Source organism: Salmo salar, chromosome 19 (genome assembly GCF_965601325.2).
Source record: "Salmo salar chromosome 19, fSalSal1, whole genome shotgun sequence".
Lineage (NCBI taxonomy): Eukaryota > Metazoa > Chordata > Actinopteri > Salmoniformes > Salmonidae > Salmo > Salmo salar.
Genome location: NC_138309.1, coordinates 29,822,712 through 29,844,192, shown reverse-complemented (window position 1 = coordinate 29,844,192; position 21,481 = coordinate 29,822,712). Strand labels below are relative to the sequence as shown.

General features: G+C 43.1%; 1 protein-coding gene across 1 annotated transcript in view; it reads right to left on the bottom strand.

Annotated features, from left to right (window-relative positions):
* Nucleotides 1-1,339: 1,339 nt before the first annotated feature.
* The window catches only part of LOC106578714 (structural maintenance of chromosomes flexible hinge domain-containing protein 1-like), a 36,880-nt gene continuing 16,738 nt past the window's right edge, over nucleotides 1,340-21,481 (bottom strand). Inside the window, 17 exon segments of the mRNA XM_082966042.1 lie at nucleotides 1,340-1,725; nucleotides 2,810-2,966; nucleotides 3,087-4,970; nucleotides 5,243-5,403; nucleotides 10,182-10,267; nucleotides 10,414-10,533; nucleotides 11,066-11,164; nucleotides 11,271-11,426; nucleotides 11,573-11,870; nucleotides 12,837-12,917; nucleotides 13,593-13,822; nucleotides 13,959-14,035; nucleotides 14,038-14,101; nucleotides 14,417-14,579; nucleotides 16,320-16,468; nucleotides 16,714-16,953; nucleotides 17,182-17,319. Coding sequence (XP_082822168.1) covers nucleotides 10,480-10,533; nucleotides 11,066-11,164; nucleotides 11,271-11,426; nucleotides 11,573-11,870; nucleotides 12,837-12,917; nucleotides 13,593-13,822; nucleotides 13,959-14,035; nucleotides 14,038-14,101; nucleotides 14,417-14,579; nucleotides 16,320-16,468; nucleotides 16,714-16,953; nucleotides 17,182-17,319 — 1,749 coding nt within the window. The 3' untranslated portion in view covers nucleotides 1,340-1,725; nucleotides 2,810-2,966; nucleotides 3,087-4,970; ... (1 more) ...; nucleotides 10,182-10,267; nucleotides 10,414-10,479.

Sequence of the window (21,481 nt, the reverse complement as noted above, 5' to 3'; positions counted from 1 at the left end):
GTCATTCTTACCGGAGACAAATGTCCAGTCATACAGCCAGTATCTTCTCATCTAACTACACAATAGTCTATCATTTTGGCCTCTGTATGGTCTAATATTCTAAAATAGATTAAATTACAATTTTTCCTCATCAATCTACACACAATACCCCATAATGACAAAGTGAAAACAAGTTTTTATAAAACAGAAATACCTTATTTACATAAGTATTCAGACCCTTTACTTTGAGACTCAAAATTGAGCTTAGGTGCATCCTGTTTCCATTGAACTTCCTTGAGATGTTTCTACAACTTGGAGTCCACTTGGGATACATGTAATTGATTGGACATGATTTGGAAAGGCACACACCTGTCTATATGGTCCCGTGTGGTTCAGTTGGTAGAGCATGGTGTTTGCAACGCCAGGATTGTGGGTTCGATTCCCACAGGGGACCAGTATGGAGAAAGAAAATGTATGAAATGTATGCATTCACTACTGTAAGTCGCTCTGGATAAGAGTGTCTGCTAAAAATGTAAATGTATATAAAGGTCCCACAGTTGACAGTGCATGTCAGAGCAAAAACCAAGCCATGAGGTTGAAGGAATTGTCTGTAGAGCTCTGAGACAGGATTGTGTCGAGGCACAGATCTGGGGAGGGGTACCAAAAAATGTCTGCAGCATTGAAGGTCTCCAAGAACAGAGAACACATTCTTAAATGGAAGAATTCTTAAATGGAAGAAGTTTGGAACCACCAAGACTCTTCCTAGAGCTGGCCGCCCAGCCGAACTGAGCATTTGGGGGAGAAAGGCCTTAGAAACTAAGCACTGGCCAATACCATCCCTATTGTGAAGCATGGTGGTGGCAGCATCTCTGGAGAGACCTGAAAATAGCTGTGCAGAAACTACATCCCTATCCAACCTGACAGAGATTGAGTGGATCTGCAGAGAAGAATGGGAGAAACTCCAAATAATAGCATCAAGTTAAATTTACCATCTACAAGAGGTGTATATTCTATTTGTATTTAAATATAACTTACATTGCCTTTAAGTAAATCACGAATCAGAAAAGTCTTAGTTGCTATCCATTTTTGGACTTGTCATTAATTTATATCACATCAGACCAACTTCTTGAATGCCCTACTCCTTGTAGTTTGCACTTGTCTAAAAAAAATGCTATTTTGCTCAAAACATTTGTTTTTACCCTTTAGTGTGTATTTATACTTGGGATATCGCCATTCAAAAGGAAAAGTAGGAAATGAAAGGAAAAATAGCTGGAGGACGTCTGATAAACTGAGGAGAGTAATACTACATTTGTTTTGTATAATTCATTAAATATAATTTTTATTTCAAGATACAAAAAAATCTTTGGACATTGTCCCAATACCTCCCAAACATACAGTTAATCGTAAACTGAACAAAATAAAAAGTTAAATGAAATAGCTTAGTATACAGCAGCTGCCATCTACATTTAAATGTAAAATGAAATCACAAACAATCAACAACAGAAAAATGCTGAACAAATGAAAATGGATGGAGACTAACTCTTCAGGCTCAGCTATAACAGATGGTATAGTACATGTCGAATCCAATTGAAAATAGACATTCATGTCGCTCAAATAAGCATGATCAAAAGTCCTGTTTCAATAACTTCCGCCTTGTTCTCTTGGTTACCATACCGGACGATTCTCCGACATCTTCAAGACTCCGTTTCACCCCAATGGCAGGAGACGTCTAAACTGGTGTACTGGCTGTACAAATACAGAACAGACAACACACCTTAAATATTTGAACAAATAAGAAACAGATTAAAACAAAGCGACAGGAAAATAATGCATCACCTAACAACGCTCTTTAGGGCCTTGGGTGTGAGAAATGTGCTTATATATACACACAGTACCAGTCAAAAGTTTGGACACATCTACTCATTCAAGGGTTTTTCTTTATTTTTACTATTTTATACATTGTAGAATAATAGTGAAGACATCAAAACTATGAAATAACACATATGGAGTCATGTTGTAACCACCCCCAAACAAGTGTTAAACAAATCAAAATATATTTTATATTTCAGATTCTTCAAAGTAGCCACCCTTTGCCTTGATGACAGCTTTATACACTCTTGGCATTCTCTCAACCAGCTTCATGAGGTGGTCACCTGGAATGCACTTCAATTAACAGGTGCTCCTTGTTACAAGTGAATTTGTGGAATTTCTCTCCTTCTTAATGTGTTTGAGCCAATCAGTTGTGTTGTGACAAAGTAGGGGTGGTATACAGAAGATAGCCCCATTTGGTAAAAGACCACGTGCATATTATGGCAAGAACAGCTCAAATAAGCAAAGAGAAAGATAAGTCCATCATTACTTTTTAGACATGAAGGTCAGTCAATCCGGAAAATTTCAAGAAAGTTTCTTCAAGTGCAGCTGCAAAAACTATCAAGCGCTATGATGAAACTGGCTCTCATGAGGACCGCCACAGGAAAGGAAAACCTAGAGTTATATCTGCTATATCTGATATGTTAATTGGGGTTAACTGCACCTCATATTGCAGCCCAAATAAATGCTTCAGAGTTCAAGTAACAGACACATCTCAACATCAAATGTTCAGAGGAGACTGCGTGAAATCAGGCCTTCATGGTCAAATTGCTGCAAAGAAACCACTACTAAAGGACACCTGTTATTTCATAGTTTTGATGTCTTCACTATTATTCTACAATGTAGAAAATAGTAAAACTAAAGAAAAACTCTTGAATGAGTAGGTGTGTCCAAACTTGACTGGTACTGTATATATTTGTTATTACAGTGTTGAAATGTACCTCTCCCCACATACACATACCAAGCTTTGTCTCAATGTCTTTGAGCTGCTTCTCCCGCTCTTAAAGCTCCTCCTCTTTCTGCGCCATCTCAGGTGACTTCAGGTATTGCATGTGGCCTTAAGTCCTCCTTCACCTGTATGCTCTTCTGCATGGCCAACCGATACTGCTGGAGCAGGTCTACAAACAGGAAAGGCATTGTAAATGTAATCTATGTATGATACTATGCAACAAAAAGTACGCACGCAAGCGCACACAGACACGCACCAGTACAAACAGAACTAAAATCCAGTGACTGACCAATCTGGCCCACAAAGGTTTGGTATTGCTTGGGGAGGGGTGCACCGAACACCTGGCCACGCAGTTTCTCTATTGGTGGGGCTTTGTTCTGCAAGCCGCCAAACTCAGCGTTGCTGCGGATCCTCTCGCCCTGCCGGGTCAGGAGGGTGGGGCACAGGATTCTGCTCTGGACCACCTGGCCAAAACCAAAACAACAAGACCCAGTTCTTAAACAAGAAAACAGCCTTCCCTGTGGCTCAGTTGGTAGAGCATGGTGTTTGCAACGCCAGCATGGTGTGTGCAACGCCAGGGTTGTGGGTTCAATTCCCATGGGGGGCCAGTACAAAAATAATGTAAAAAAAAATGCATGAAATGAAAATGTATGAAATGTATGCATTCACTACTGTAAGTCGCTCTGGATAAGAGCGTCTGCTAAATGACTAAAATGTAAAAATGTAAAATACTGACTTGACTTCAGGACAAGTTCCTGTACCACCCATCTGTGTCCCAAATGGCCATGGTCAAAAGTAGGGCCCTAAATAGGGAATAATATGGTGCCATTTCAGATGCACACTAGATACATATTTTTATCAGCCTAAGCCAGGGATGTATTCACTGAGAACCAAATGAAAGCAAACAGTCTGAAATGGTATGAAAAGGGGAGGGGCCTAGCTGAATTTGTCCAAAAGAAAAAAGTTTGTTGCAAAACGCTTTCTGTTGCGAAACTTTTTGCTACGTGTGCACTAATGAATACACCCCAGGCTGTATTGTTCGATGGCTTGGTTAAGGCCATCCAATCAACGCACCTCATCTGACTCACCCCCTTCCTGTAGTGGTTAGCAGAGTCCAGGTCATCAATCAAAATGGTGTCTCCCAATAGGTTCCCAAATACTGGCGGGAACATGGGATGATTATCAAAGGGTAATTACATACGTAGTCACCAAACTACTACCAGATTACTTGAAACTGATCACTAACCCTCCATTTACTGATCGTGAATCATGTTTCATTAATTGGCTCAAGACAAGGGGTGTATGATATCAAATAATTATTTCTGTACGAGATAAATAAACTCAGTTCAACTCTAGGTGTTCTTTGATGGTTTTAACCATTTTAGTTTGATATTATACCCCTGCAAAAACCTCTTACAAGTGGAAGCCCCGAGAAGCATAATGTAAAAAATAATGCAAAACTGTTCCAGAAGCCCTCGTTATGACATCAGTCCCAAATCTGGAAATACTGGAAACTAGGCCCTTTCATTAGATAGGGGGGGGACAAAAACTCAAGTTAAACATGCAAATGATAATAATCCTTTAATTACACAAACAGCATCATTATATATAGTCATTTTAAAGTGAAAGGCTGGCTGGGGTCCAATTCCCACTCCAGTAGCAGAGTCCCCAAGAGAGGGAGCCCATAACTGCGCCCCCCCCCCTCCCCAATGAGTTAAGAGCCTGGGGTTCAGTCTGGAACAGTTTAACCCCCAAACCCAGGAACAAGGGGGGGAGAAGAGAGAGAGAAACTACCCTAACAACTGCAAACAAACAGAGACCAGACCTAGGGTCGTGTGTAACAAGCGTCTCAGCGTAGTAGTGCTGATCTAGGATCAGGTCCGTCGTCCGGGTCATCTTATTCTTTGTGATCTAAACGGCAGGACTGATCCTAAATCTCCTGGGACCAAGGAGGAAGAGTGGGACAAGCTTCTGGAACTACAGAGAAACCCTCTCAGCATAGACATAGTTACATATTGGGGAATATTTGATCCAAATAGAAATTCTGAAGAAGACTGACTCACACATCTGGCAGCCCTCTGCATTCTCTTGGAAAATAAGAAAGTCTCGGGAAAACACAGGGTTTCCAATGGGAAGACAGCTGGCCTGGCCATTTCTTATGTGGGGCAAGGGTCTGAAAAAAGAAACAAGTACAACTCACTAAAGCATGAACACCTTTGAGAACAAGAAAACTCCAAGAACCTTTCCCAACACAGGTCACAAAGATTCAAACTATAGAGGTCAATCTCATTTACTTCCATATTGAAAGGAAGCCACAACTGCATGTTGTTTTATTAAAGGTACTCGTGTGTGTGTGTGTGTGTGTGTGTGTGTGTGTGTGTGTGTGTGTGTGTGTGTGTGTGTGTGTGTGTGTGTGTGTGTGTGTGCGCGCTTGTGTGTGTGTACCTGCTGCTGTACCATGTACAGGGGCATGACCTGCTGCCTCCCCTGGGTGTCGTTGTAGATCTTCCGTGCTGCCACCGTTGTCATGGTGACCACACAGTCCATGTCTCCCAGGAGATGACGATGGCCACGTCATCGTCCTCCACCAGCGCCAGGTGGCCAATCTGCACCGGAGACAGAAGGACGGCACATTTAAATCCTGCTGAAACTGAAGCACACGGCACACACTGTTCTTCTCTAGTCAACCACTACTAGGATGAAGCATTAGAACGCTGCAGAGACAGGGGACGGGTCCCAAATGGCACCAATAGGGCTCTGGTCAAAAGAAATGCACTATATATATATATATATATATATATATAAGAATTAGGGTTCAATTTGGGAAACAGAGTAAATGTCTATATTATGACATGACTTTTCCCAGGATGTAGGGGGTGCCCCTAAAGGGATCGGGCATGGAGCAGACTCCCTGCACCTGGAATTTCATTTTCTCAGTGTCGGCTGTCTTCTGACTGATGAAGGTGTCGATCGCTGGGATCTATATTAACACAGAATGGATCCATCAAACCTCTCAACTTCTGAGAGTGCATGTATCATATATAGTACTGATGACAGTCTTGTGAATGTGGTTGAGTATGGTCTTTCTCAGTAACCAGGTTTCCATCCAACCTTTTTGTGAGTAAAGTTCATGTCGGATAAAAAAAAATTCACAAAAGGCTGATTGAAACAGCACATTTGTCTAAAGTATCCAAATGTCGACAAAACAGACTACACTAGACCAGGTGGAATTTTTTGGTGTCTGTATAGTTTATTATGCAAGAAATGGTGGTGGAAAACCCTTTATGCTTTGATATAATAACCATCATATCGAAGTAAACTTGGAGTCACGCGATGATATGTTGTGTGGTCCCCTACGACTTGCAGTTTATTAGGCTACAGATTAAATGAATTATGATGAACTTCACATGGTGAAGGTGCACAGTGATGACCTTGATGCTCCTTTCCAATAAATAAGAGGGTCTTATTCTGGTGACATGATGATCGATACTTGGCTGCCGTTTGACAAATAAAAATAATCTTACCCATAAAAACCTCATCATGTAAGTAGCCTAACCGCACTGTATCTGCGAGCTGTTGGCTAGAGCACACGTGCCAAGACCAGAGTGGGCACATTCGCTTTATACAGCGCCTTCGGAAAGTATTCAGACCCCTTCACTTTTTCCACATTTTGTTAGGTTACAGCATTATTGTAAAATTGATTAAATAGTTTTTTTTCCCCCTCATCAATCTACACACAATACCTCATAATAACAAAACAAAAACTGTTTCAAAATTTGTGCCAATTATTGAAAATAAATAACAAAAATAGAATATTTACATAAGCATTCAGACCCTTTACTCAGTACTTTGTTGAAGCATCTTTTGCAGCAATTACAGGCTTGAGTCTTCTTGGGTATGACGCTACAAGCTTGGCACACCTGTATTTGGGGAGTTTCTCCAATTCTTCTCCGCAGATCCTCTCAAGCTCTGTCAGGTTGGATGGGGAGTGTCGCTGCACAGCTATTTTCAGGTCTCTCCAGAGATGTTAGATCCGGCTCTGGCTGGGTCAATCAAGGACATTCAGAGACTTGTCCCGAAGACACTCCTGCGTTGTCTTGGCTGTAGGCTTAGGGTCATTGCCCTGTTGAAGGTGAACCTTCACCCCAGTCTGAGCACTCTGGAGCAGGTTTTCGTCAAGGATCTCTGTACTTTGCTCCGTTCATCTTTGCCTCGATCATGACTAATCTCCCAGTCCCTGCTGTTGAAAAACACTCCCACAGCATGATGCTGCCACCACCATGCTTCACTGTAGAGATGGTGCCAGGTTTCCTCCAGATGTGACGCTTGGCATTCAGGCCAAATCATGGTTTCATCAGACCAGAGAATCTTGTTTCTCATGGTCAAAGTCTTTAGGTGCCTTTTGGCAAACTCCAACTCCTCACAATCTTAAATAAGCATGCCCCATTCAATTTGAAAAAAACTAAGAACAGATATAGCCCTTGGTTCACCCCAGACTTGACTGCCCTTGACCAGCACAAAAACATCCAGCTAGCCCCCGCGATATGCAACTTTTCAGGGAAGTCAGGAACAAATATACTCAGTCAATTAGGAAAGCTAAGGCTAGCTTTTTCAAACAGAAATTTGCATCCTGTAGCACTAATTCCAAAAGGTTTTGGGACACTGTAAAGTCCATGGAGAATAAGAGCACCTGCTCCCAGCTGCCCACTGCACAGAGGATAGGAAACACTGTCACCACCGATAAATCTACGATAATTTCAATAAGCATTTTTCTACGGCTGGCCATGCTTTCTACTTGGCTACCCCTACCCCAGGCAACATCTCAGCACCCCCTGCAGAAACTTGCCCAAGCCCCCCTGCTTCTCCTTCACCCAAATCCAGACAGCTGATGTTCTGAAAGAGCTGCAAAATCTGGATCCCTACAAAACAGCTGGGCTAGACAATCTGGACCCTTGCTAAAATTATCCGCTGAAATTGTTGCAACCCCTATTACACCTCTCTTTCGTATCGTCTGAGATTGCCAAAGATTGGAAAACTGCCGCGGTCATCCCCCTCTTCAAAGGGGGAGAGACTCTAGACCCAAACTGTTATAGACCTATATCCATCCTAACCTGCCTGTCTAAAATCTTCAAAAGCCAAGTTAACAAACAGATCACCGATCATTTCGAATCCCACCGTACCTTCTCCACTATGCAATCCGGTTTCCGAGCTGGTCATGGGTGCACCTCAGCCACGGTCAAGGTCCTAAACGATATCATAACCTCCATCGATAAGACAGTACTGTGCAGCCGTCTTCATTGACCTGGCCAAGGCTTTCGACTCTGTCAATCATCGCATTCTTATCGGCAGACTCAATAGCCTTGGCTTCTCAAATGACTGCCTCGCCTGGTTCACCAACTACTTCTCAGACAGAGTTCAGTGTGTCAAATTGGAGGGCCTCTTGTTCGGACCTCCAGCAGTCTCTATGGGGGTGCCACAGGGTTCAATTCTCGGGCCGACTCTTTTCTCTGTATACATCAATGATGTCGCTCTTGCTGCTGGTGATTCTCTGATCCACCTCTATGCAGACGACACCATTCTGTATACATCTGGCCCTTCTTTGGACACTGTGCTAACAAACCTCCAAACGAGCTTCAATGCCATACAACACTTCTTCCGTGGCCTCCAACTGCTTTTAAATGCTAATAAAACGAAGTGCATGCTCTTCAACCGATTGCTGCCCGCACCATCCCGCCCGACTAGCATCACTACTCTGGACAGTAATGACTTAGAATATGTGGACAACTACAAATACCTAGGTGTCTGGCTAGACTGTAAACTCTCCTTCCAGACTCACATTAAACATCTCCAATCCAAAATTAAATCTAGAATCAGCTTCCTATTTCGCAAACAAAGCCTCCTTCACTCAAGCCGCGAAACATACCCTCGTAAAACTGACTATCCTACCGATCCTTGACTTCGGCGATGTAATTTACAAAATAGCCTCCAACACTCTGCTCAGCAAATTGGATGTAGTCCATCACAATGCCATCCGTTTTGTCACCAAAGCCCCATTTACTACCCACCACTGCGACCTGTATGCTCTCGTTGGCTGGCCCTCACTACATATTCATCACCAAACCCACTGGCTCCAGGTCATCTATAAGTCTTTGCTAGGTAAAGCCCCGCCTTATCTCAGCTCACTGGTCACCATAGCAACACCCACCCGTAGCACGTGCTCCAGCAGGTATATTTCACTGGTCATCCCCAAAGCCAACACTTCCTTTGGCTGCGTTTCCATAAATGAGAGCTTGTTCTCAACTGGCCTACCTGGTTAAATAAATGTGAAATAAAATTCTTAAAAACTAAATAAAAAGTGCTCAGGTGCCTTTTACTGAGGAGTGGCTTCCGTCTCGCCACTCTACCATAAAGGCCTGATTGGTGGAGTGCTGCAGAGATGATTGTCCTTCTGGAAGGTTCTCCCATCTCCACAGAGGAACTCTGGAGCACTGTCAGAGTGACCATCTGGTTAATGACCAAGGCCCTTCTCCCCCGATTGCTCAGTTTTGCCAGGCGGCCAGCTCTAGGAAGAGTCTTGGTGGTTCCAAACTTCTTCCATTTAAGAATGATGGAGGCCACTGTGTTCTTGGGGACCTTCAATGCTGCAGAAATGTTTTGGTACCCTTCCCCAGATCTGTGCCTCGACACAATCCTGTCTCGGAGCTCTACAGACAATTCCTTTAACCTCATGTCTTGGTTTTTGCTCTGACATGCACTGTAAACTGTGGGACCTTATATAGACAGGTGTGTGCCTTTCCAAATCATGTCCAATCAATTGAATTTACCACAGGTGGACTCTAATCAAGTTGTAGAAACATCAAGGATGATCCATGGAAACAGGATGCACCAAAGCTCAAATTTCAAGTCTCATAGCAAAGGGTCTGAATACTTATGAAAATAAGGTATTTTTTTTGTTCTTAATACATTTGCAAACATTTCTAAAGACTTGTTTTCACTTTGTCATTATGGGGTATTGTGTGTAGAATGCTGAGGATTTTTTTTGCAATCAATTTTAGAATAAGGCTGTAACGTAATAATGTGGAATATGTCAAGGGGTCTGAATACTTTCCAAAGGCACTGTAACGCAACATTTGTTTAGACAAAACCATCGGTGGAGTTGAAAATGCGATGGAAATCCATTTTACTTGTATTTATTTTTTTATTTTGTACATGGGAATTTAACCGCAAAAGTTATTTTATGTGCACTACGTCATCACGCCTTTTAGTCAACTTTATGGAAACATCTCTGGTGGGAAATTGCACATTGTTTTCATGCAGATTTGAGAATATTCACATGAAAAACTGTTGTCAATTGGATGGAATGTGGGTATAATCAAATACTTACAGATGACAGTTGTGCAACATTCATGCTATTCTTCCTGAGCACCGATTTCAGATGACCCTCTTTGTTGGTGGCGTTGAGCACTTGATCTAAAGGAAGAGATATCACAGCTCTACAGCAGGAACATGTTTTAACACTGATAGCCTGGCACCAAACTGGAACCAAATTGTATGTTTCCATTCTCTCTAGCAGCTCAGTTAACACAGACATAACACGTTTGGAACGCAACACCTACTATCGAGCTCCGTGATGATTTGCCTGTTGGTGTCAAACAGACTCTTGTAGATGTCAATCGTCTGGTTTATCTGGTCCTTCTTCCTGGCCAGTTCAGACATCTGCTTCCTGTTCTCCACATCTAGTAGGGGACAGGAGAACAGTTGGGATCACCTGAGCCACACTGTTCCAGGAGCCAAGAGACTGGCCTTTAAATGGACACCACACTTGCCCATCAAAAGTAGTCCAAAGTTAGGATGAATCCACGTCCAACGACATCGGTTGTGTCGATCCAGCTATATGCCCCCACCCAACATGAATGGAAAAGATAACCAACAAATACAACCTGGAATGTAGACTGCTCATCTTTTCCATAGATTTGGGACTGAGGCACATAGCTGGAGCGACAAGATAGATGGCCTAGGATGTGGAAAGTCATCTTAACATTAGTCTACTTTTCAGGTCTGAAACATCCGACACATTTTAACTTTGAGTGAAATGTCCCTTTAAGACGGCTGGACACTCATGATCACAGCGTGTCAACCCCTTTTAGATGGCAAACACTCAATATTATTCAAAAATCTACCATTAAAATGACAAACTGACATTGATGTGATTTAACAATTAAATAAAACATATGATTGTAGAAGCGGAAAGGGAGCTCAAAACGCTACCAGGGGATTTTTGGGGCCAAACCCTGGGATGACAGGTCTGAAGTACAGGACGTACTCATTCCCATCCTGACCAGGACTGTTCTTCATGATGGACAGATTCTAGAAGGGAGAGAGACATTTTCAAAAAATAATGCAAAATCCGGTTAGCACGCAAAGCCTGAAGAAAAGATGTTGTACAAGCACACTGCACCACCACCCCACTCACAGTGATGTGGGCCTCTCCATTAGCAAGGCTAAACTGCAGGCTCTTGGCTTTGCCCTCAAAGAGAGGCAGGCCTTTGTCACTGGAGCCCTTGGAGCACTTGATGGTGACCACCACCTTCCCACTCAGCTCCAGTCCAGCTGGGTTATTATACACATCCTGGAGGGAAGCAACACAAACCAGCAGCCTCAGAAATAGACAAAGACGAGGGGGGGGGGGGGGAACAAACTCCATATTAATGCCTATCTGCTGGCCATATTAATGCCTATCCGCTGGCCGCTGGCCAGAGGATCTAATCATCTCACCATTATTTTCAGACACGTGTCCTCCATCAGAGTCCGACTGGCAATGACAATGTTGTTGGAGACCACTGGGGTTGGTGGCTGAAGGTCTGGGACCAATTTGACAGGATCGTTGGGCACAACGTCTATGGCATACAAGGCGAGGACAGGAAAGAGAGACATGATTACTTTAGTTCTACAAATGGCCCAAAATAACCTATAGGGCTTGTAGACATCCAGCCACTCGACATGAAATACGTTTCTTCTAGATAGAATAAACAGGAGATCAATTTGGAGAGTGGAGACCATATCCACGCGTTTCATTCAAAGCCCAGTTAGGGGGTGTCTGGAAGTGGGTTTACTGCTCTAAACCACATGGTTTAGGTTGAACTTAACCGGTGACTCCACTGCACTTTTGTCTTGTCCACACACAGCACAAACTGGATTGTGTACCTCCCAACACGTTCTGGGATGACTTTGTCTCTGTTAGATGAACATGAATCCTTTTACAGTGAGGGAAAAAAGTATTTGATCCCCTGCTGATTTTGTACATTTGCCCACTGACAAAGAAATGATCAGTCTATAATTTTAATGGTAGGTTTATTTGAACAGTGAGAGACAGAATAACAACAAAAACATCCAGAAAAACGCATGTCAAAAATGTGATGAAATTATTTGCATTTTAATGTCAGTGGCAAACGTACAAAATCAGCAGGGGATCAAATACTTTTCCCCCTCACTGTACATACATATCACAGGATTACCTTTGTGTTGATACAAACCTAAGAGAAGAGACACCACAAAGTGGCTAACCCCTCTGACAAGAATTTCCCAACCATCCCACGTTGAATTGGTGATCGCTAACACACTACGGCCACACTGCTTTAAGCCATTTTGTATTTTCAGTGTTTCTTTTCTAAAGTCATTTAGACAGGAGATGTACCCAGCACTTGGCACAAGCTGCGCCCGAATATAAAACACTATTAGTTACCTGAAGTGAAAACTGTCTTCCCTTTTGTCTTTCATGGGTTTGCTGCATTTCAGTTGGGCAGCCTTCAGAAAAGCATGTAGACCAATGAGTTGATTATTCCCATCAGATACAGAATCTTTGTCATCACCTTTTTATATTTAAGTAATGTGAAACGTTGTGTCCATGTGTGACATAGCCAAAGTCCTCTGGGTCTAGTTATGGGTGTAGTTAAAAGTAGTGCACTATATAGGCAGTAGGGTGCCATTTGTCCAGTAACTAACCCCTGAGGGGGGCCATGATGTCCCTGATGGCACTCACTTCCACATCATCATGGAGATGTTGACAGGGTTCAGGTTCTTTATGGTGCTGCCCTCCTCAGACACCACAACACTGAAAACACTGGACATACAGATAACCATGTCAGCTGATACAGAGATGCCAGTGGCACACACATATCAACAGACCCACGGGTAGAGCCACAGACAGACCCACGGGTATAGCCACAGACAGACCCACGGGTAGAGCCACAGACAGACCCACGGGTAGAGCCACAGACAGACCCACGGGTAGAGCCACAGACAGGTAGATAGCGCCACAGACACTTCGATCCATAGTTACACACAGGTAAAGCCACAGACAAACAGGTAGATTTACAGATAAACAGGAGGTACAGACATGTGAGTGTGCCTCCAGCAGGAAACACTGAGTTCGTGTTGTACTCCACCACCAGTTTGACAGAATTGTTGGGATCTGGGATAATGGTGAGCTTCACAGATGGACCGTGGATGGACTGCTTGTTGAAGGGCCCTCTGAACTCCAGCACATACTCCCCCCTGACAGAACTACAGGTCTTGAACACTGCTCTCCATTAATATATGGTTACAGTGTCATTATGGCAAGTAGTTAGGAATTATACAGTTAGGAACTCACTTGGGCCCTCTCACATGGTCCACTATGAAACAGGCTTTTCTGTCTTTGTCCATTGGTTGTGAAGTAACAGATGACTTCACCTGAACAACAAAAGATGTCATCACAATTTTGAATCAAGAAGATAGACCACCCAATAGACTTGACTAATTTATCAAGTGTAAATATATAGTATGCAGCATCAGTATCCCCCACTGCATATCATCCCCATGTCCCACTTTACAACAGTGGTGGTGAGAGTGTCTGACTTTCAGGGCCGGATTGGAGGTCTTCAGCGCCACGACAATCCTTTTGTCAGGGGAGGGGTTCCCCCACTCGTCAAACAGCTGGAAGAGAAAGGGCATCTGGATGCCTTGCTCATTCAGCACTTGCAGGGGCTGGGTTAGAAACAAAACACATGGGCTACAGTGAGGGAGAAAGGAAAGCCATGACCAATACCTAACCATAGCGATGTCATCCCAAATGGCACCATTGACGCAGCCAGAGTGTCTTGGCCCCTAACTTAATGCCCACCTCCTGTGGCCCGTCCACCAGTTTGAGCTGTGCAGGGACCCCGGCCGTCACTTTGATGGTCAAGTGCTCCACAAAGTCTCTCTGATGCCTGGGAACCCGGGGTTGAAGCGCACCCCCAACACCAAGACGGAGTTGGTGCTCTCCTAGTTACAACACACAGCATAATGGTCATTTTATATTTTTTCTAAATCACAACATGGGATATTTGTCTCCAATTATACTTTCAGGAAAAAAATTATCACAGTAAATGAACAAGTTACAAATCCCTTCGATTTATTCAATGTACCTGCCAGGTAAACACCAGAGATGTCTTGTTGAGACCCTCGGCATCCACGGCGAGCAAGTCCACACAGGTCCAGGTCAGCGTCTGACTTTTATTCCCATACTGGTCCACAAGCGCTAAGTCTGGAAGAGGGAACTACCAGTTTCTCATTTGGAAGGTAATCCAAGAAGTCCTAAATGTGAATGTGTGTCAGGAAGGCAGTATAATGGTTAGAAGTTGACAGTAAACTGCTGCTGGTGGATCCGGACTCACAGATCTTTCCTGATAGGACCTCTACCATCCTCACGGTCGTGTCGCTCAGTGTGGCCCTCATGTGTTTTGGCTTGTCAGGGCGTGGCCTAAAACCAACAAACAGCGAATCAGAACAAGCACACCAGCTGATGTGACAAGCACAATCAGACTTCATTTGTTTATAGACTGCTCAAAAAAATAAAGGGAACACTTAAACAACACAATGTAACTCCAAGTCAATCACACTTCTGTGAAATCAGACTGTCCACTTAGGAAGCAACACTGATTGACAATCAATTTCACATGCTGTTGTGCAAATGGAATAGACAACAGGTGGAAATTATAGGAAATTAGCAAGACACCCCCAATAAAGGAGTGGTTCTGCAGGTGGGGACCACAGACCCCTTCTCAGTTCCTATGCTTCCTGGCTGATGTTTTGGTCACTTTTGAATGCTGGCGGTGCTTTCACTCTAGTGGTAGCATGAGACGGAGTCTACAACCCACACAAGTGGCTCAGGTAGTGCAGCTCATCCAGGATGGCACATCAATGCGAGCTGTGGCAAGAAGGTTTGCTGTGTCTGTCAGCGTAGTGTCCAGAGCATGGAGGCGCTACCAGGAGACAGGCCAGTACATCAGGAGACGTGGAGGAGGCCGTAGGAGGGCAACAACCCAGCAGCAGGACCGCTACCTCCGCCTTTGTGCAAGGAGGAGCAGGAGAAGCACTGCCAGAGCCCTGCAAAATGACCTCCAGCAGGCCACAAATGTGCATGTGTCTGCTCAAACGGTCAGAAACAGACTCCATGAGGGCTCGACGTCCACAGGTGGGGGTTGTGCTTACAGCCCAACACCGTGCAGGACGTTTGGCATTTGCCAGAGAACACCAAGATTGGCAAATTCGCCACTGGCGCCCTGTGCTCTTCACAGATGAAAGCAGGTTCACACTGAGCACGTGACAGACGTGACAGAGTCTGGAGACGCCGTGAAGAACGATCTGCTGCCTGCAACATCCTCCAGCATGACCGGTTTGGCGGTGGGTCAGTCATGGTGTGGGGTGGCATTTCTTTGGGGGGCCGCACAGCCCTCCATGTGCTCGCCAGAGGTAGCCTGACTGCCATTAGGTACCGAGATGAGATCCTCAGACCCCTTGTGAGACCATATGCTGGTGCGGTTGGCCCTGGGTTCCTCCTAATGCAAGACAATGCTAGACTTCATGTGGCTGGAGTGTGTCAGCAGTTCCTGCAAGAGGAAGGCATTGATGCTATGGACTGGCCCGCCCGTTCCCCAGACCTGAATCCAATTGAGCACATCTGGGACATCATGTCTCGCTCCATCCACCAACGCCACATTGCACCACAGACTGTCCAGGAGTTGGCGGATGCTTTAGTCCAGGTCTGGGAGGAGATCCCTCAGGAGACCATCCGCCACCTCATCAGGAGCATGCCCAGGCGTTGTAGGGAGGTCATACAGGCACGTGGAGGCCACACACACTACTGAGCCTCATTTTGACTTGTTTTAAGGTCATTACATCAAAGTTGGATCAGCCTGTAGTGTGGTTTTCCACTTTAATTTTGAGTGTGACTCCAAATCCAAACCTCCATGGGTTGATAAATTGGATTTCCATTAATTATTTTTGTGTGATTTTGTTGTCAGCACATTCAACTATGTAAATAAAAAAGTATTTAATAAGATTATTTCTTTCATTCAGATCAAGGATGTGTTGTTTAAGTGTTCCCTTTATTTTTTTGAGCAGTATACTTCTATAAGCAAATTAACTGTGAACAGCTTAAAAGATTACCATGAGGCAAAAGTGTAAGCTGTTTCTAACCATGTTTAAGTAGAAGACTTACAATATAGTGAAGGAAGTGTCGACAGACACCAGCTGGTCTTTGTACGAGACCTGGTAAAAGTGCTCTTCCTTCAACTGCGACGGCACCGGTTCGTTGGGCAGCTTCCCCTGGGCCAGCTCCGCCACACTCACCTCAGCCGTCCAGTTCACCTGACAGTGTCACAGCACAATGAAGGACTGCTGGGCCGTATTCACAAAGCGTCTCAGAGTAGGAATTCTGATCTAGTATCAGACACCATCTCTTATTCATTATGAGCCTAGATCAGCACTCATACGCCACATTTATTTATTTAGCCATTATTCAACCAGGTAAGTCAATAAGTCAGCGAATACGGACCCTGATAGTCAATCTCAATGGATGAGTTGCTACATGTTCAGGGTGGTGTTGGCATTACCTTGATCTTCTGGGCCATCTCCTGAGACAGAGGGACCTCCCTGCCTCCCTCGTCATACAGTCTGTAGTTTAGGTTCTCCAGGTGGTCCCCGGCCGTCCAGTCTATCTTCTCCCGGTCCCTCAGCAACGTGAAGTCCACCAGACTGTCCTCATCTTCCTGAATGTACACCTCCAGATGGCACACACGGGTGCTGGGGACAACCCTCAGATCCCTCTGGACTGGAGCTATACTCTTCTGACTCTTGATTGGTGAAACGGATTCATGAAAATGTATCATTTCACTTGATAAAATGTTTTTGTATGTGTTTATACAATTTTTTCAAAGTAACCTTTGGAGCATTAAAGAATGGCAGTGTGCAGGAGTGTCTTGTTTTCTATCATTGAGATCCATGGAGGGGATAACTTAAAAGGAAAACAACAAAAAAAGATTAAAAAATGAGGTATTTTCAGATGACAATCGATTACTTACAGGAATATCAAATATAGCTTTAACCGTCTGGTCTCCCGTGATGTTTTTGAGGGCAATTGGTTTGAGCACCAGGGTCCCGGCTCCTGTGTTACTGCAGTCTACAGCCACCATGGAGGACGAACCAGGGATCCCCTGCAACTGAGACACCACAGAAAAATACATACTGCACAAATCAATTAAATTGTCAAGCCAACACACTGACTTCCAGGACTCAAATAATACAAAATAAAAAAATAATTCCTATTGGGCAACAGTCTCTTTATGTATCTAGAAAGGAAGAGTGGCTCCAGAAGGCTGATGTTTATTTAAGGACAATCTATCAGCCCCAGTGGGCAACAGTCTCTTTATCCATGCATCTGGAAGGGAAGATTGGCTCCAGAAATCTGAGATTGTCTATGGAGGGCATACTATGAGGCCCATTGGGCACTGTTGGCAAGCAGTGAACTCCTCTTCACAGTGAGGAAGGAAAGGGATGGAGACCAATGGCTCCACCAGAGTAAAGACGACCGCATACTAGGGTCGGTTTACTCCTAGCAGAACTCGGTGCCTCAGCAATATTAATGCTTGTCCCACTTGAGACGCTGTAGCAACGCCGACAGTATACACTTCCTTAAATAGTCTGCTTTAATCTAAGATAATAAAATTTGCAGAGAAGGTCTTAGTCACACTATTTTACATTAAGATGTTTGGTGCAGTATTTCTCAAGTGAATTTTTTTTTGCATGAAAACTAGTGGTCTCTTGGTGAATGACAACACTTCCTTGAAGAATCCCATCCATAGTTCCCACTTCTACTAGGAGTAGAACGGTTGACCAATCACCGACGTAGGGGCGTCGACTAAGGCTACCGAACTTAGACTTGCCTCAAGAAAAACAATGTGTTTGCTTGAACACCCTGAAAAATTTACAAACTGTTGACTGGGAAGCATGTGACAGGCTTTACACCAGTGGTATTCAAAGTCGGGGGCGCGGAGGAACTGCAGTGGGGTCACCAAAATAAAAGTTTTTAAATTTTTTTGGGAACAAAATGAGTAGATTGAATGGGACAATATACAAACGTGTGAGAAAGATCATTTGAAAAATACAATCGAGTAAATGTATTTATTGGTTTTCATTTTGATGAGATGAAAATGTAATGAATTGATGGTCATTTGTTGATTTAAAAATCTAAATGTACTGATTTTAAAAAGGTTGTATCATCTGGGGTGAGGTCACAAGAAATTTAAAAAAAGGGGGTCCCCATATATTCTGGTGAAAGAAATGTTTTCCCTGCAGAAAAAGTTTGAACACTGCTTTACACAGTGGTGTAAAGCCCCAATGAATTGAGGCTGTTCTGAGGGCAAAGCGGGGTGCAACCCAATACTAGGACGGTGTTCCTAATGTTTTGTACACTCAGTGTATGTTTCCACACTATGAGGTTGGAATAATACTGTGAAATTGTGAAAATGATAATACCCTTTTAGTGTAAGAGCTGTTTGAAAAGACTGCCTGAAATGTCAGCCTGTTTTGCAGACATCACAAGGTGGTAAATTACTTAAGACCAATACAATGAGAATTCCAAACCTCTGCCAATAACATCTTGTTTTCCTCTCCCCACTCCCACAGTCCTAGCAAAATTCTTGCTTGAGAAATTGCTCTTTGTTAATTAAGAAGCTTTTTGTTTCTTTTTGACCATTTTAATAGAAAACGATCACAGTAAGGTATTTGTTATCCAGAAATGATTTGATAGAGATAATGGCTGCATTGAACCTTTAACAAATTGAAACATTTCAGAAGCAAGTGCTGATTTGCAATGGATTGATTTAAGAGATTTTAAAAAGCACTACCAAGTCACAAAACTATTCCGATAGATGAGATCTGCCTCCAAGCAGGGGCGGAAATCCCGGGGGGGACGGGGGACACACGACCCCCCCATCCTGGGAAAAATATGATTTGTCCCCCCAAATATATCACTGAAACATAACTATGTAATTTAAATAATATTAATAATACGCAATGAAAGCAATTGTGCTGATTATAGACACTTAATAGCGCGTTTTTAAGTTTCAAAAGATTGCGACCCCCCCACCCTTTGCCTCACAATGGTTTGATCCACTGCCAGTTCCTTAGTTGGCAAGGTAACAGAGGGGTGGTATCCACTGTCTGAAAGGCACTCAATGAACGTAACTGACGTGAGGTTAATCCAGTCAATCGCGCACACACACTAGCTGAATATGCAGAGCTAGCGGGCAAATATTAACTATTAAGCTAGCTAGTAATTATTCCATTTATGTGGACTCGTCAAAGATGGAATCTTTGCTATCGTCAATTTATTCCAAGATCAGCATGCAGATGATGTAAGTTAGTGCTTCAAAGTCCCTGTGATAAGGTTAGCGATAAACTGAAGTCCAAACTGAACAGGACTACACTCTCTTCTACCATCGTCTTAAATATATTTAATGGTCTCGTTGCAAAAGCTAAATTGTCGCAAGGGAACTTTTATTTATTTATTTTATTTCACCTTTATTTAACCCGGGTAGCAAAGATTATAGCAAACACCACTGAAACGGAATTGGTGCTCGCTAGCTTTGCAAATTCAGCTATTGTTGGAAGCCAGCCAATATGAAACAAACTATTAAAATTACAAAAGGTTGCAGCATATGTTGTGTAAATGGTGAACTCATACAGCTGTCAACTCATTTTAATCCATTTCACATTTGCTAGCTACCTTTTAGATCGAAGCCCAAATAGAATGATAAAAGATAAGATGATAGAAGCCCATCTCCTACTGTAAATTACCTACACACTGTGTGTGTGTGTGTGTGTAGCCAGCCAGCCAGGTAGAAAAATGGCAGAAAAATAAAAGACGGACATCAGAGTATTTTTCAGTACACCAAAACGCAAAGTAAGAACCCTAGTAGCCTAATATCTCAAAGACTAGTTGATAAAATGTTCATAAGAAAGAAATGACATTCTAATGGAAATGTTTCACAATGATGTCATTAGGCAGCAGGCAACAGATGGCACACAGACAGCAGAGTTGGGGACAGATATGCAGGGACAGACTGGCAGAGACAGGGAGTCTCAGGTAAGTTTGTTGAGTCTTTGTTTGGCAACATTATGAAAGGTTCTAAATTTTTTTAACTTGTAAAATAGGAACATAATTGGAAAATACCATGGATACCCCCACTCTCAACTTAAACTGGTGACTGAACTAAGATTTGTTAAAGGCAATGGTATTGCTGTTGTGATTAGTTGTGTAGTTTTGGGTACCGGTAGTTAGGAGTACAGCAAACACCTTATTTCTTTCGTTCCTCAATATACATTTACCATATTACAATGTAGGCTATGTGTTACAGCACTACTTTTGGTGTCCCCCTCAGGAATCGCTCTTGAGAAAATGTCATGTAATTGTCCCCTCCAAAGTTGATATCAGATTTTCCAAGAGAAAAGCCCCCTCACTTGGAAGTAAATGCCCAGATTTCCCATGTTTGTTTCTAATCAGAGGAGAAAAGCCCACAAGTCGGATATCATTCATGGATCCTATCCTACTGGTAGATATTCTGGGAAAGAGCTTGATCGTATTCACTAGGGATGGGAATTGCCAGGGATCTCACTATTCAATATTATTATGATAGTTAAGTGCCGATACGATATAGACTCGTGAGAATCGTAATACATACGTATTGCAATTCGACACTGCGATTTTATGTTCCAAACATATTGCTCACGATACGTCTACCACAGGCAGACAAGTGAGAACATGTGAAAATTTGTTTTGATCAGTCATGGTAATAATAATTTTTTAAAAAGGTACTGAAAACAAGTTGGCTCTCTATTTAACACTAAAACCACCATAGGCCAACAGCCACGCCACTGACATTTGATTTTGTAAATACATTTTTTTTTTTTTTTTATCGACCCCCCCCCCCCCCCAATAAAAGCTGTCTTGCTCCTTCCCTGACTTTTCCTAAACACTTGTATTTTACACTGCTAATTTGTCTTAATTTTTTTTTACCACAAAAAAGTTATTTAGAACATTACCTGTTTTTTTTTACACCTATTCCTAACTTAACCCACCAAGACAATGTGCTGTAGGACGTTGGTACCCAGCCAGACGCTAATGCGTCTCTCTCCTCACTGAATGAAAAATGGATGAATGGCCGATAATCATGCACCTTACTTCACAATTTAATAAAAATAAAATTAAAAAATTAAAAACAGGCCTTACTGAATGATAAGGAAGGTGAAGAGGTTGATTTAACCCCTTGGGGGTTGTTACCATTCTCTTTTATGTTTTACTTTGTAAAAAGCTGTTACAGG